Source organism: Vipera ursinii (genome assembly GCF_947247035.1).
Source record: "Vipera ursinii genome assembly, chromosome: 4".
In the NCBI taxonomy this organism is placed as follows: Eukaryota; Metazoa; Chordata; class Lepidosauria; order Squamata; family Viperidae; genus Vipera; species Vipera ursinii.
The window spans coordinates 35695347-35712388 of NC_139514.1; the positions used below are offsets into that span (position 1 = coordinate 35695347).

Sequence of the window (17042 nt, forward strand, 5' to 3'; positions counted from 1 at the left end):
TTAGAGAGGTTTGTAAAGCACTATGAAGTGGTATATAAGTGCTATTGAAATCATTAGGATAACTTACCCTACCACATATCTAAAATAATTCTGTGTTATAGACAAAGCAATTTACAGTAAAAATGAAAAATAATTTACATACGGTACTTGTTTTTTCACTTAATTTACAGAGCAATAAATACCCCTCATATGAACAGAAGTCATAGCAATTCCTATATGTAAAATATATTCTGAATAACTGATGGGGGGGGGGGAAATAAGGGAATGGGACAAAACAAAATAATCCATGAAAAGGACTTCACAAACAAGTTCTAAAGGGGCAATTTATAAATAACAAAAAGACACTCTTGAGCTCCTTAAAATAATATCTACTGTATCACAAGTTTTTATGATCTACTTTATCTCATAAGCATGAAACACTATTCTTATTTGTCAAGTATGCATATCATACCATATTAAAAGTCACAAAGAATCATGATGACAAATAGAGGAAGACATTTTTGCTTTTTGTCCTTCTGTCTTTCAAATGGCTTTCTTTTCCAGGGAGTCACTCCACAGTACATTATTCATCTATTAGGCGCCATAATTCTGTTGCTTTCATTTAGTCTTTCTAATAGAAACTGGTAGGAAACAATGGCTAGCTATCCAGGCTTTCATTTTGCATTACCTATCCAATTTTTCATATGTGAGCTGTATATAAGAATAGGAAGTAGTTGTTTTCTTAACAATATACACTTTTGGTATAATAAAAGTGTATTAGTGCCCTAATTGATTGATTGATTATGTTCCACCTGATCGATGTTAACTCTTATTGGTCATATAGAAAGACCTTCAAAAGAGGTAACCACATAGATAGACATTCTCCAGAATGATGGTTCCCCAACCTGGCTTTTCCCCAAAACGTGCTCATTATCACTAACCACGTCCATCCTAGCTGGGCTTTATTTCTCTCTCCTAGCAATACAATGTTCTCAATGGGAGCGTCTCTGCATAATGTGTACAAAATATAATTTGAGCCTAATTATTTGTGCCTTGAGTGTTCTAAAGTTTATGTATTTGTTTCCTTGGCTATTCACTATACTCTCTTTTGCTTTTGGTGTTAGTTTTCTCCAAAATTCAAAAATGTCAGTATTCTTTTTGTCTTGCTTCTTGATTCCATTTTCCTGAGGACATTTCACACTTGACAGGGTTCACACAATTAAAAGCCTTTCTGTAATTTCTATAATCAATGAAGCATGCATTTGAATTCTTTTTAGTATTCTTTGACTTTATTGATTATCTAATGTCCATCAGCAATATAGTTTTACCCTAAATTTCTGGCCACTCTTATTTCCATGTAGGGCTCTAATTTGCATTGGTGAATCCTAAGCCTTATTTTGCTTGCCTGTAAAATTAAAAATATTATGTGATAGTCTGCATGCACTGTTAAATCTCTCTTTGGATTGGTACATAGACCGATCTCTTTCAGGCTGTTGGACATTTGCTGACTTAATTTGCTTTGAAATTATAGATTCTTCTTTTTGTTATTTGCTGTAATTTTGTAAATATTCCATTAATTTTTACCTCCTTCAAATTGATAATGCTATCTGACCTCATCTTCTACTACTAGAAGATCATATAAATACTATTAGATACTATTAGAAGATCATATAAATAGGGAATATCTTCTAACTTATCTTGAACGTTGACATCTCTACTATACAGAATTTCAGTAGACTCCTATCTTAGTTTGTTGTTCTTTGAATCAGTTACTATCTGTCCATTGGCATCCTTTAACAAACCAATTAGAGGCTGGAACTCCTCCTGATCTTGCAATCACTATGCAAGAATGTTCTTGTTTTTCTAGGTTTTTTTCCCCATAATAAATGTCTTTACAGATGTCATTGCAATTTTTTCTTATTTTTCTGACAACACTCTGAAATATTTTGCTTTGTTGCTTCCTGAGTTCTTTGTCTTCCTTAGCTTTGGCTTCTCTTCTTGGCAATTTCTACTTTCTATTCTTGCTTTATTTTATTTCTTGCTTTTTGGCCATCTCTTTTCATATTGTTCTTTAATTGACCATCAGTGAGAATCAGGACTTTGAAACAATTTCTTATGTTCTCCTTGAAAATGGTGGGTATCTTTATTTTATTTAGTTACATTTATATACCGCCCTTTCCCTGAGGACTCAGGGCGGTTTACAGGGAATTAAAAATCCACATACAAAAGTTAAAAACCAAATTAAAAAATATTAAATTGACCCTGTACGCTTAAAAACCCCAATTAAAAATTTCTCCTCAGCCTGGGCCCGAGAGCTCAAAGAGCCAGGTCTTCAGGCCCCGGCGGAATGATCGGAGGTCGGGGGCAGTTCTCAGCTCCACCGGCAGCTGGTTCCAGAGGGCAGGCGCTCCCACTGAGAAGGTCCTATCCCTGGGTGTCACCCGCCGGCAATCTCTCACCGGCGGAACCCTGAGCAGACCCTCCCTGTGGGAGCGCACTGGGCGAAGGGCGTTTGATGCCGGCAGCAGGTGTTCCCTCAAATAATTGTTGAAACTTGTATATATATAGTTCATGATGTGTTCTACAGTCAACCCTGCAATGTCTTGACTGTTATAACTTAGTGTTTTCATCTCCTTGCTCCAATAATATAGTCAATTTCATTTAGTCTACATTTGTACTATATACACTATATCCGTATATATAGGTATCATTTTGGTTGTTTAAAGACTGTTAGCAATGATGAACCATGTGATAAATACTGTTTTCATAAGATCATTATCATGTAATTTTTCTTGAGACAACCTTTGAGATCTTTTTGTTTTAAGAAAATGCAAAAGGTTAGGGTTTGAGTTTTTGTTTGTTTTTCAGTTGTAAGATAGTAATGGGAATCAGTGGATTTCACTTTTTAAAGCTAAACATTTTATAGATCCATCCATTTATCTCTGTAATATGTTTGTTCATCTGTTTTATTTTTCATTTAATATGGGCATAATTAATTTAACCAATTACATAATAAGGATAAGTTATATATGCTATAGACCTAACAGTATTTTTTAACTTGATAGCAAGGCATTTCAAAAATAAGCTCTAAAGGCTGTTCAATTAAATGAAATATTGAATTGGATTAATTGAAATATTCAGTATATGTTAATTTCAATTATAATCATCTGAGTAATTAAAATACCTTAGTTTCTTACATTGAGCTTAGATTTTGTCTTGCCTACATTGCTAATGATACCTTTGAATGTGGTTTAAAAATTATTCTTAACACTTACTAACAGCTTTCTATAGTTAATAATATGCAGCTGCTCAGAAATCTTTTAAAAACTCTCTAAATAACCATCCTCTTTTTTAACTTTTGCACTTTCCATAATATGTATAATTTATTTTCACATAATCATAATTGTTAATATTCAATAGATACTAGAGATCCAAAACTTCCTGGCATGTTTAGCATATTTTTAACCCATTTTTCTGCATACATTGGTAATGTCATAAACATAGACTAATAAAAGTAAAGTTCTTTTGTCATATAGTGTTAGAACAGAGCTATTGCTTCATATGCATAGCTTCTAGTTTACATCTTCAGATTTTAACTTATCATCTATATACAGCAAAGAATTCCAATAGCTCAATTTAAATTTGCATTCAGTTTGCACAATTAGTCCCTGATCAACCTGAGCAATGCTGATACTCCACATTGATTATATGTATTTCTTAGGTTAAAACAACATTCCCATACTAGAAGAAAAGTCTATGTTTTGTGTCAGGTAGACATTACATACGTTTCATATAAAAGTTAAAAATTATTTTAATTTTAGAATTATTTCTAAAGTTTAGTTTTTGTGTTTGATTAACTATTTAAGCAGACAGCAAGAATATCCGAAGCATTGCAATAAGCAAAGAACCATTAATGCACCTATTTCTAAATCCTAACTATAAATCATAATATATTTTGGAGGCAAGGTTTAAATTATATCTAGCTAACTTAGCATGCAGTTTATTTTTTTTTTAGTTTTTCATTCTTTAATATTTTCTGAGGAATATCTAATCCATGAGGGCATTCATTAGTTTCTTTTGAACTCTGACTAGAATAATAAGGAATGGAATTGTTCCATGTTTGCTACTAAACTACATGGAAGCATTGCCATATTACATTATTTTAATTATATATTTATAATTTATATATATATATATATATATTATCCAGAAGCTATACATAATTGTATTTTACACCAGTGGTAAATAGTTTTATAATATAATGAAGAATGAAAAACTATGTTAAAGTACACTTCCTTACTCATCAACTGTGCTTTCTTATCAGCTCTTAACTTAAAATAGTTTGCATTGACATTTTCTGCCTTTTCTGTCTTGTGTATCTCTTTGCTCTTTCATTAGATCCTCCCACTACTACCACTTCACCATTCACGATTCCATGGCTTCCTTCAACTGATGGCAACACAGGTTTAGCAACTCAACCAAAACTAAAGCTTTTTCCAACATCACCATGGCCAGAAATTCAGGAAGACAATTGGGGCACCATCATCGGTAGTGCAGTGGGCGGGGCTCTTTTCCTGATACTTGTATGTGTCCTGGTTGGAGCTGTCTGGTATAGGAGAAGGAGGACGTTCCGTGGTGACTACTTCGCTAAGAACTACATTCCACCATCAGATATGCAAAAGGAGTCCCAGATAGATACCCTGCAGGTTGAGGATGTGGATTCCTACCCTGACAGTGTGAAAAAAGAAATAAAACATCCTGTGAACAGTCTCTTAACTAAAGACTACATGGGAGAAACTGAAAAAACAGACTGGAACAAAGTAGATACTATTAACAGATACCAGGACAGGTATGAAAGACCAATGGATTACTATGAAAGTGGAACTCTGGGAATGAAATACTTGGGTGATGAATGTTATGATGAAAATGAAGATGACTTAGTTTCACATGTAGATGGCTCTGTAATATCTCGAAAGGAGTGGTATGTGTAACAGTAACATCCACTTTCATGTCTTGACTTTATATAAAGTTCCTTCATTAGCTGATCATTTTCAGATTGTTTATACTTTTTCTTGAGGAATAAGCTTTTCCAAGTTGATTTTCAAGCTTTTTATATTCTAACTTGACAAATGAAATGTAAAAACCTCATTTAAGTGTACTGAAGCTGCTTTATGATTTTTTTTTCAATGCTGTACTACTGTCTTTCATAAAAATGAATTTAAATATAGTGCTCTATTTGGCATATAGCACAAGATAAGAACAACCTGCTACATTTAAAAAATGAAATTCTTATAAAAAGTTTGAATTGAAACAGCTGTGTTGTTATTGTAAATTTATGATAAAAATTACTTTGATAGAACTTTCATAACTATAGTTCTACCTAATGGCAACATGATGGTGATTCGGAATCAGCTGATCTAAGGCACATTTTGTTTACAGAAATGACTTACGATATGAAATAATCTGATGGCACAGTTTTTTCAAAGCTTTATTAGGTTTTCTGCACAGAATGTAATACCTCTACATTTTTGAGCCTTGCCATAATTAGATACTGTACCTTTTACAGATGACTTGTTGCACTGAACCTGCTGCAATGGACATTTCAATGAACAGAACTTGCAATGTAACAGGAACATTATATATATATTTTTACACTGCATCTTATTTCCAAGCAATGGAATACAAGAATTCAAATCTTTTACTTAAATTTCCAGAAAAATCCCTTTCTTAAGGTTTATTATATATTGTTTCAATCAAATGGTTTTCCTTAAATATTGTTCAGGAAAGACTAAGTTTCCCTCACGATTCTACTGAATATTTGTTAAGCACAAACCTATAATTGCATTGAATCTCAGATGCAACTTCTACATTCAATGAAGGTGCATTTTAACAAATAAACATTGAGTTATCACAGAATTTGGTGGTGTTTCAAGAAATACATGGGCTATAGAGTTCTTAAAGAGGAGAGGCAACTTTAAATGCAAGAGTAACTTATGTATATGGTAAGCTGCAATTCTGGATATTTTGAAAAAGAATGAAAAGGCAACACAAACAATATTGCTTAAAGAGAAAACATTCTTTCCTAATAGTGTATTTCCTATGAGACATTTGGGGAAATGTCTGTTGTTTCAAAAGAAATGTAGTGAAAGCTTACTATTAACCTAACAAATTGAATAGATGGGAGTAGCAAATACATATAACAAAAGGGATGTATGATCTGTTGAGAAAGAGTAACTCTGGTGTTTAAAAAATTCTGTCAATAGATTTAGAATATAATTCATTGTACAGAGGATAATGCAGTGCAACCAATAAGAATCAAATAGTTTTACGCATATGTGCTTAGAAACAAAATCCATTGAAATCAGTGGGATTTTTCTTTTCATTAATTATAAAACTGAAAAGGTGAATGTGTTTAAAGAGGTTGAAGTAACTTTAACATATTAGTTGAATTTGACAGCATGAATATATGAAAAAATAGTGCTGCTTAGCAACTGTTTTCCAATATATACTTGGAGTATTATAAACATTACAAAAAGATCCACAGTATTGTAGAGCTTTTCAGCAATCATAGTAAGGGTTTTGACAGTACACTGTGATTTGGCTGCTATGTCTTTAAAAATGTGACTGCAGTAGTTAAAATGTGACTACAGCTTAGTAGTTATTCATTAAACTGGTTTTTTACACATATCTCTCACATTGATAATTCAAGTGTTAACATTTTATTTAACCAAATTTTCCATTGTTTTTGGAAGTTAAATTATTACACCATATTTCCTGTGAACTCAAGTGAGTCTTTTGTAATTACTTAATCTGATTTTTCATCCAACTGAAGAGATTGTTTCTAATCAAAGTTAGCCTTTGGTCAGATGTTTAAGCTAACAGTGGATTCTAAACTGCTTGGTTGGAGGAGGCAGTAATTTGGTTTTAGATTTTGTTTTGACGGATTTTTTTTCCTGCTTTGGATTTGAACATAGCTTGTGGTCCTAGGAACATCTCCATTGTAATATGCTCTGTATGCCCTCTAAATGCTGTTTTGTAACACAAAAATCTAAAAGTACCCAATATTCTCCGTTTTTTATAATTTGTTAAATTTATCAAGAGTTTTACAGTTGATTATGAACAGATTCATTGATTTACAATGTTCAATGTTGCAGTGTTTCTTAATGTATGTTTGGTGTAAATAGAGAAAATTATTGTAAGTATGAATAGTTGTGTCAAATAAATCTTTTGTTAAATTAACTTCTTGAATGTAGGTCATATGCATAAATGATTAAAATGCATATAAAATAAAACATATTCAGCAAGTGGAATAGGTTGGGAAAACTAGAATAATATAGAAAAATAGTGTCAAGTATTTTGGCATAAATTATTAAATATGATGTATTAAAATACTTTTGGAAACCACTTATATAGTTAAATTTTACATAATTTACACTAAGTTGCACAGAAAAAGTTTTTTTAATGAGGTTAAAAAATCTTAGTACAAATATTTTTTGACTATTTTAATTGAAGAGGAAAATGTGTAAGTCAGCCATGGGTAAAATTTTAATAATCTGCAAGCACATAAAAAGAAAGCAAGTTCTGTAGTTGGACTATATAGAAGACCAGACATTCTACCCGCAAGACATGAGCATAATAGCTTTTTCCCATTTGTATTGTCCAACAATAATTGTTGAAATGTACTTTAGAAGTATCATGATAGAAAAATAGCCATTGTTAAATTTATCCTCTGAATTTATATAATGGCATTCTCATTTAGTTTCTCCCTGGATTTGAAACAAAAGTGGTAATGCAGAAAATATAGGAAGTGGGCTATTAATAAAAGCTCCATATTATCTGTGTTTTAGTAAGTTGGTAACTTTTTCAGAATGCTTTATTAAGTTAGTGCCACTAGCAATTTCACTTTAAAGAACACAAAACTGCCAGTTATGTTCAATAGGAACTATCTACAAAACATAAAAATTCATAGATGGAATTATATAATTTGTCAATTGAATCTTAATGAACAATCTGTTATTTCACATATTCCAGTTTCTCAAAAGTGCTGAATTTGAAGCTTGCACATAATTATATTATTCAAATAGTTTTAAACAGTCTGAACTCTGTTTAGCATCTGTAGTAAAATTGTCATTAGATGTTCATTTATCAGCTTGGGTAACAACATGAAATCCATTGTGCATATGCTCGTATAATTTGGGATGTTTTTGCAAGATCAAAGTATTCTTTAGAAATGTTGATATTAATGAAATTTGAAAATACTAGATTACTGGAATGTTGCCTATATAATGCTTAATAGAATATGCTATTTCAATAATCCAAAATTAGAGCAAGTACTGAAATATTCTGAAGAGTGATAGGAAAAAATGATTTCAAAATTATGTGTTCATTTAATAAATATAAGGCTCTCTAATAAATTACTTAGGCTCATATTTTCAAACTTACCTATTTATATTTAAAAATATTGTTTTATAATTTACCTACTTAGGTGCAATACTGTAAAGTTAATCCATATTTACAGTTACGTAGTGCAGCACCAAACTTTGTTACCAAAATGAATTACAGTACTACTTGTATTTATGGAAATAGCTTAATTTGTGAAAATCCATATCTATTATGGATGGAGAAACACAATGATAGAAAATAGATAATTCAGTTACAATAACAGTGATTTTGCTAGCAAAGAACAAGAAAGGTTGGTTGGTTAAATAAGACTAGTTCTTCATATACTTTTGTTGATAAACTTTCAGATAATGATTTCTAAAATGTTTCAGTGTCATATGCAGTACATATATTAAAAATCAAATCTTTTGCTAGGCTAAAATGTACTAGAAATTTGTTAAGGCAATTTTCTCAATGTTTTCTAGGCCTGGCACTGAAGGAAAATGCCATTTTTTATTTCCAATATTTAAATTGTTGACCTAAATAAACAGTTTTTTCATACTACAAGGCTATTAATGCATATGCAACAAAAAGAACTGTAGCTTCTGTGAAATATTTTTAAAGGCAGAAAACTACATTTTATTTATATAATTTAAGATATATTAACCACATTGTTTGTAACAATTGGTGACTTACATTTCAGATGTGCCATATAAGCAGTCATCATCAGTAGCTGTAGCTGGGGCTGTAATAGGAGCAGTACTTGCTCTCTTTATTATTACCATCTTTATAATAGTATTACTGACTTCTAGAAAAAAGCGATCATCTTATTTGGACAAAATGTAAGTTGTTTGTGCTATTTTGTTTGAAACTTTATTCAAGTTCTTGGTTTGTAAAAGTATAAACTATGCTTTGATATAAATACATGATTTTACTTTTATCCTGAATTCATATTGGGTTTGGAAGCCCAGCTACTAATTGTCCATTCTATGTAAAATTAGCCTTTTATATATCTTACAAAAAAGTTCAGAGAAATGGGGAGGAAAAAAAACTTACAGTACTATGTGCACGTAATCTGTTATAAAAGTAAAGTGACTAGCCATCAGAAATTAGATTGCTTGTAAAGTTACCCAATTCAAAAAATTTTCTGGAACAGCATACACTGTTAAAAACAGATTAAAAATAATTATCAAACGATGAAACAACAAAGAAGTCTAGGCACAAATCCTTAATTAGCTTTTGCAGGGTTTTTTAACTGCAGAATTTTGCTTCCTTTTGTTAGCACTAATATTGACATTGATATTACTTGCCTGTATTAGATAAGAAATGGTTGGGCAATTAGTAATTTATTTCCAAAAATGTTTAATGGGTATAGTTCTTTGCACATAATCATTATTCTGATCCATAAAAAAAACTAATGAAAGAAGCCTCACAAGATGAGAAATTCTTAGACGAGTATAAAGGGCAGAATTGCAGCAATCTTTTGAAAAGTTTTTACGGCATGTTGCCATTGTATGGAACAAGGAGAGTACAGTGACGATGGAAGAGGTGAGTGAGTGTTGCTTTACTGGTTTAGGAAGTATTTCAGCCAAGTGGTTATATCTACTGTTAAATAACAAGATAGTATCATTCCAAGATGTTACGATTAAATGAAGTGAGGCAGTTGCATTATAAATAAACCCATACCTATAATTTTTGAAAACATATAAGAATGTTTCTGATGAAATTCTAAAGTGCATTTTCTCAAATTTCATTAATTTCTTATATTGTTTTCAGTTGTTTTGGTTGATATTTCTTATACCACTTTAAAAGAATACTCAAATACAGAATTTGCAAGATTCCATCAATGTAAAATTACACTACTACCTAAGAAAAGAGGTATATTTATTTAACTTCAACTCTAATATGAATTTATTTTTATCAGGCAGTGATAATTGCTAAATCATACATTTTTTAAATTTAGGATTGATCTTCCACCAACACACAAGCCTACATCTTCCTATGAGATTTCTCATTCTCAGAAAGAAATAATCAATGCAGTAAGTTATTAATTAAAGGTCTCAGTTCCAAATCAAAGACTCAGTGTACTCCTACTGTATATAATATCCCATATTTGGAATTCTTATTTTCATTTGTAGATAATAGTTGATGAAACATATACCTACTATCAGTCTGTAGCTGATTAACTAAAATTTTAGATTGTGAAAGACTCACTTGGTTTGTCCCAAGCTATTTGAAGAATTGTTACTGAGGGATGTAATATGTTCATAAAGTCTGGTTAACACCATCTTTTCCGTTTTTCTCCTGATACAATTACATAGCTAACACTGACTTTTAATATGTCAGAGGAACTCTATACGTGAACCAACCATGGAAGGTCAGGATTGGAAAGAGTAGCTTTTAGGCGTACTAGATTAATTTCTTACCTAGAATAGCTGCAGCACCAGAAAAAGTGGCCGCTAATGGGGTCACTTCTCTCCTATCAAAGAATCAGACTAGCAAAGGAAGGGTAGAAGCTACCAGCAACACCAGATGTGCTTAATTTCCTCCCACCCCCATTGCTGAGGGAACAACATTTCAACTCAACTATGCCAGGCAATTCATATTATAGACCAGGGGTAGGCAACCTTGGCTCTTTTATGACTCATGGACTTCAACTCCCAGAATTCCTGAGCCAGCTGGCTCAGGAATTCTGGGAGTTGAAGTCCACGAGTCATAAAAGAGCCAAGGTTGCCTACCCCTGCTGTAGACACTGTTAGCCAGACTAACTCCTGGATCTCGAAGTGGGATGAAAGCCCACTCCATGGGCCACTGAAGTATCCAGACATCTTTTTACAAAATCAGTTCTCCAAGCAGGATTGTGTGCAAGGGACAAGCTCGTTGGAGAGAGCCAGTTGGCTGAATGAAAACTGGAGCCCAAAGGAAAAGATATGGGAATTGCGTACTTTTTCAGTAGGTAGGATTGCTTGTAAAGCAAATGTTATCAAAGTAATATTTTTCATCAATATCTTATTTCTGAAGTTTTTGTATTACTGAAAACACCTTTCCTATGTGTTAGTAACTGGCACATTTGCAAAAAAAACCCCATATAAATAAGATAATTTTAGATGGCAAAATATGACCCCAATTGAGGTTATATGGCAATACTTATCAAAAGTACACATAATATCCTATATGTATTCATGGGTAGACCTATCCATGGATAAGCTGACTCCAGTTTTTAAGTAAATACTATGAAAAGTTGTTAAACCAATTCTAAACATTAAAATATTCAAGGCTCAGTTTATCCACAGGTGAGCACAATGTTTTAGTAAAAAAGTTGAAGGTCAGCTTATTGAGAGATGAGCTTATATGTGAAGAGTAGGAGAATTTCCTGCCCTGAGTTATATATCTAAAAGATGAGATAGTAATATCAATTGTAAAGGACAGCTTTACTTGGAACAGTATACATCCTGGAACAATATCTTTAATACCATCAAATAACATCTGCGTATTGCAGATTCTTTGGAAGGACTTCATAGGTATCATCTCTAAAAACATCAAGCTGACTGGTCCATTATAATAACACGAACAGAATGCTGATTAAGGAAAAGCATTACATGATCAATTTCTACAAAAGGAAAGTGAATAAGGATAAAACCTGGCAATGACAGCTGGAAGAAAGGTTTGATTTTGGCTGCCAAAGAGCAAACTCTTCAAATTAATGCAATCAAGGTCAGAATTTAAAAATGATTTAAAGTGCAGATTAATATCTACACATATACTACGCCAATACATTATGACATCCTAAATTCTTGGGAAGAACTGAATGGGAATGAAAGCTGGCTCCACCTAAAGAACTGGCAGCTATGATTTGACATATATGTACTACTAATAATAAGCCATTTTTTAAAGGCTTTGATAAAGTTATAAATTAGTACTTTAATATTGATAATTTTACATTTTTACAATTATGTTTACTAAAATCCAAACAGGCATGAAGAATAGTGTGCAAAATATTTTAATCAAGCCATCAAATTTGAAATACCCAATTTTGAGTGCCAAGTATCTTAACAGTATTCATTTATTGAACTTACTGATACATAATTTTTTCTGCATTTTTTAAATTTTCATTTTTGTGTGAAAATCTTTAAAAAGACCTTTTATTAGCTTCTAATAACAAAAATATTTATTTGTCAAGTTTATATAGCCACCCAGCTTAGACTAAGTAACTCTGGCAGTGTATCTATTAAAACATGATACAAAACTATTAAAATAATTAAAACTATAAACAAATAGAAACAAAACCATGTGGGAAAATATTACACATAATACAACCAACGCATGGGCTCCTTATAAGAGGATTCCCTGGCTTGCTGGAAAAAAACAAGTTTTAGGGGCTTTACTAGAAATTCATGACAGAAAGCCATATTAGTGATCTTAGTAGTATTAAAATAAGTTAAAAATTATAACTGATGGTAGGATTAGATGTCTAACTGATATGGCCCTCCTAATCTCAATGGTGAGATTGGTTCCCTGATGAAAATTATAAATGGAAAATACGGCAGTGCGCCATTTCAGTTTTCAATATAACATTTCATTGCAACTTCTTTAAGGAAGATTTGCCTTTCCCAGGAACATGCATCTGTCACATGATCCCAGAGAAAATATGCATTTGATTTAAGGAGTTGCACCCTGGTGTGATTTTTGTATCCTGGCAAGGTCTGAACCTTCTTTTTTTCTTTTTTCTTTTTTTTTTTTTGTCTTTGGAAACAAATTATTTAATGGACCTAATTAAGAATGCCTTTTGTGATGGCATTACTAAGAGAAATCAGGAAGTATTGAAATTGGGAGAGCACTCTTTAGCAAATGCAAGGATAGATAGGCTCGTATAGAGAAAAAAGTAGTTTCTTAGTTGTCATTAGTTGTCCTAAGCTTCTTAAAAGCCACCTAATCCAATAACAGTATTATTGTGGTGCATGAACAAAATCTAAAAATAAAAGTGAAACATGGAAGGTCAAAGAAGATTGATTTATGATACCCGTTTGTCCTTTTTTTCCCCCTAGAAAATGATAAATTGCAGCCAATTTAGCTATGAAGATGAAAACCCTGCATCTCAAGACAGAGATCAACAAATGTACCCAGCACTGAAAGAAAGAAATTGCAAAGATTGGCTCAATCAGAAGCATCCAAATACAGGCAATGGAAGAATATATATCAATCCCAGGGAACATTATGTATGATTCAATCTCTCGTTTGTGAACTGATGTTGAAAGATATATTACTTTGTCTAATCATAATTTTATATAATTTCTGATAATCTTATCTGTGTTCAAGTTAGTGGCTTGCTTTTTTGTGTGAAAAAATATAAATGTTTAAAATATGTCATCAACCATTCTCTATGCAGTTTAAGAAATGTCAATTTATTAACTATTAATTAGATGGGCATATAATAATGGTTAGAATCTTTTCTACCTATTCTTCTGAATTTACCTGAAATCTTCTTCCCAATACTTAACTTTTCCTCATTTCCCATAGTTGTTGCTTATTCCATTTTGTAGTAAGGAAAGGCCACATGAGGTTCTTTTGATATTAGTTTAAGCATTAATCACAGAGCTTTGCTTCAAGAAAAAAATGGTTTGTGTCTCATGCAGAATGTTGATAAGTGCTGCCCTCTTCATATATTAACTATACTTGTTCCCTTTTGCTAATGTCTAGGGTTGCCACTGTCTAACATATCTTGTCATATCTTCAAAAAATACAGTACTGTCCCTAACTATGGACTGAAACTTAGGATTAGTTGTAATACAAATGATTTTTAAAAACTCGTGTATTGCCCATGTTGGAAATAACAGTCGGAGATTAAAAGAGAACTTTTAAGTGTTCCAGAAAGAATTATATATGCAAAATTTAAGGATAACGGGAATTAAAGCTGTTTTTGTTTATGCTTTCATTGTACTGAGGGTGGAAAACAGTTTAATGGGCAGCCCAATTTCATTCAGTGTTTCTTCTGTGTTTTCTGCATGAACTATTCTGTGCTAATCCTAGCACAATAGTATATAATCTTATAGGCATAAAAGGCTCCCACATTCAGTGTTTACATCCCACTGCAAGATACATCAAGCAGTTACTTTGCTTGCTTCTTCAATATAGTTTAAGATTAACTTCACCTAGTGTGCCTTTTCTTCTTTTAGATTGGCAAACACAAATGGGGAAGTTTTTTTCATGCTGATAGTAACAGGGTAATGAGAGAAAAGTAGATCCAGACACCTGCATTATGTTGCTTTTTTGTTGGTTTTCTTACTGTGATGTTGTTTCATGGAGTTTTTAAGAAATGCAAATAGCTTTTGAACAGTTTTGAGTGTATTGCTAAAGATAACTATAGAATAAATTACAAGTAACTTTGAAATATAAATCAAGTACTAACAGAGTATATGTAAGGATAACATAATTATATGAGTTTACTGGTGTTCAGTTAAAAGGCATGAACAGTGCTATAGTAACTATTAGGTTACCTATTTGCCTACATGATTTTACAGTACAAAATCTTAGGAAAAATGTATAGAAAAGATATAGGGAGGTAAGAGAATTCAGAACATAATGTACATTATCAAAAAAACATTAATTTGATATATTAAAAAGGGAGTTATCTGGCATTCTATTGAAATATTAAAAAGATGTTCATATTTTAGTAGCCTGAAAGTGTAATATTGATTCTGAATTAAACAAATCAAGAATATGAATTTGCATCTATATAATTTATTTAAAGACAAAATGCTTAGATGAGCTTTTTAATTCAACTATTCTAAATTGACATGGTCAGAATGAATTGTTTCAGTATACATTCATTATACACAAATGAGGGGAAAGGAAAGTTGGAAATGTTTTGGGAAATGCTCCCAATCCACTAAAGCACCTTTGATTTTTGTCTCTCTGGACCAGTTCAGTCCTACCTTTTCTTTGTTTCTATAGTCAGCAAGATGAGAATAATGAAGATTTACAATAATACCTAAAGCTGAATAGAGCTTATGATGTTCTTGTTACTACTAGGTAAATTGAGTAAGCAAGGCAATGGCATTTTGGATGCAAGGGCAGATATCACAGCATTCAGTTCAAGACATGAGTTGCATGTGCACAAATTTCACATTGCCCAATATTTTTAAAAATGAATGACACAGCACTCTATTGTTACTTAATTCTTGATTTTGTGTGCCAACTAGTAGATCTACTTAATTTTGCATTTTCTTTTTTCATTTTGGAGCAGTCAGTTGAACCATATTATCATGGTTCAACATGTTGATCTTCAGTAACAACGTCGTACAAATTTGTTCACATGCTAATTCCTAATGTTTCCTCTTCAGCCTTTATCTTAACATATTTGACACTAAGAAGTCCCAATGTTCATTGTTCAAGAAGCTTCTTATACCTTGTAATCAGTATCTGTTTTGAAAGAAATGTAACCCCTGAGAAGCAAGGAGGAAGAGAGGAAACAGAGGAAAAACTTCCCACTCTCCCCAAAAGAAAGCAGTCCAGTGTGACCCAAATAAAGCAGTGTTATTTCAGACAGAGAAAAAGAGGGTGTGAATAAAATGTGTGCTTTGGGAAATAAAAGGGGAATCAAGTATTTATTTATTTGTCAAATTTCTATAGCCACACATCTCACCAAGCAAGTGACTGGGTGGCATACAGTATTGAGGAATGGCTGACTAGAGTTATTTATTTATTTAGCGTTTGGCATACATCAGGGAAATCTACGTATGCTAGACACAATGCAGTCCTGGTAGCCTAGAATGCTAGTTCATTCTGTTTAGCATTTATGCACCTGTCCTTGTTGCACTGTAGGAGGTGAGCTAGCTTTACACTAGCTAACTAGCGATGCTCGGGTTGCTGACTCTTCTGGGCTCCTCCACTGGTCTCAGTTTATGTCACGATGCCTCTTCTCTGACACAGTCCAGCGCCAGCTTCTGCTCTTCAAATACAAACACAGTTTTTCTCCATCAAAGTTTTACCCATTTATCTACTTGAAATATTGCATGCTTTCAAACTACTGGGTGGGGAGGAGCTAGAGATTGATCAGCAGGAGCTTATTCCATCTCACGGAGCTGGATTCAAACCACCAGAATGCAGACCATTTCTGGCTGGCAGTTCCAGCATCATTAAGCTTTGTGCAACCTTATCTCCCGGCTGAGTAGAATCTTATACCTACTAGTATGTAAGACGATGTTGTATCTAATGGCCTATCACAAATGTATGCTTCAAGCTGAAATAGTGGCTTTGAGTTTTAATTTGAGTATTTGAATAGATATAATTGAATCTGGTGTGAACTAATACATATTAAGTTCACACCAGATTATGGAAACTAAATGCATTGCTGGTAGTACAATAATTTAAAATGAATTTTATCTGCTGCTGTATTTTAAAACTTTATAAGTTAAAATAATTATGAATACTTTGGGAATATTGGGTAATATGAAATTAACTGGATAATGTGGAATTTTATGGATTTGAGTCATATGAAAAGAAAAGCTTGTACACATTGTTAAGCATAGTTGCTGTTCATTTTATGTCATATTTAAACAATCTTAAATTCTTTAGTAGATTTTGCAATTGGTAAATTCTATTAATTTTTAAATTTGCATTTCAATGGAACGTTTGTTAAAAGTAGAGTTGGGGGAAAGGAACATGTGACTCCTGTCTGTCAGTAG

The 17042-nt window shown here is 32.4% G+C and overlaps 1 protein-coding gene and 1 long non-coding RNA gene across 2 annotated transcripts in view; both read left to right on the forward strand.

Moving 5' to 3' along the window:
• The window catches only part of NECTIN3 (nectin cell adhesion molecule 3), a 52345-nt gene extending 47060 nt beyond the window's left edge, over nucleotides 1–5285 (forward strand). Inside the window, exon 6 of the mRNA XM_083361373.1 lies at nucleotides 4378–5285. Within this exon, the coding sequence (XP_083217499.1) occupies nucleotides 4378–4970 (593 nt within the window). The 3' untranslated portion in view covers nucleotides 4971–5285. The remainder of the gene's footprint in view (nucleotides 1–4377) is intronic.
• A 3802-nt stretch (nucleotides 5286–9087) lies between these two features.
• LOC310639627 lies at nucleotides 9088–14973 on the forward strand. The gene is made up of 3 exons (XR_014492363.1): nucleotides 9088–9200; nucleotides 10322–10397; nucleotides 13404–14973. It is a non-coding gene; the product is annotated as an uncharacterized lncRNA (long non-coding RNA).
• The last annotated feature ends 2069 nt before the right edge of the window (nucleotides 14974–17042 follow it).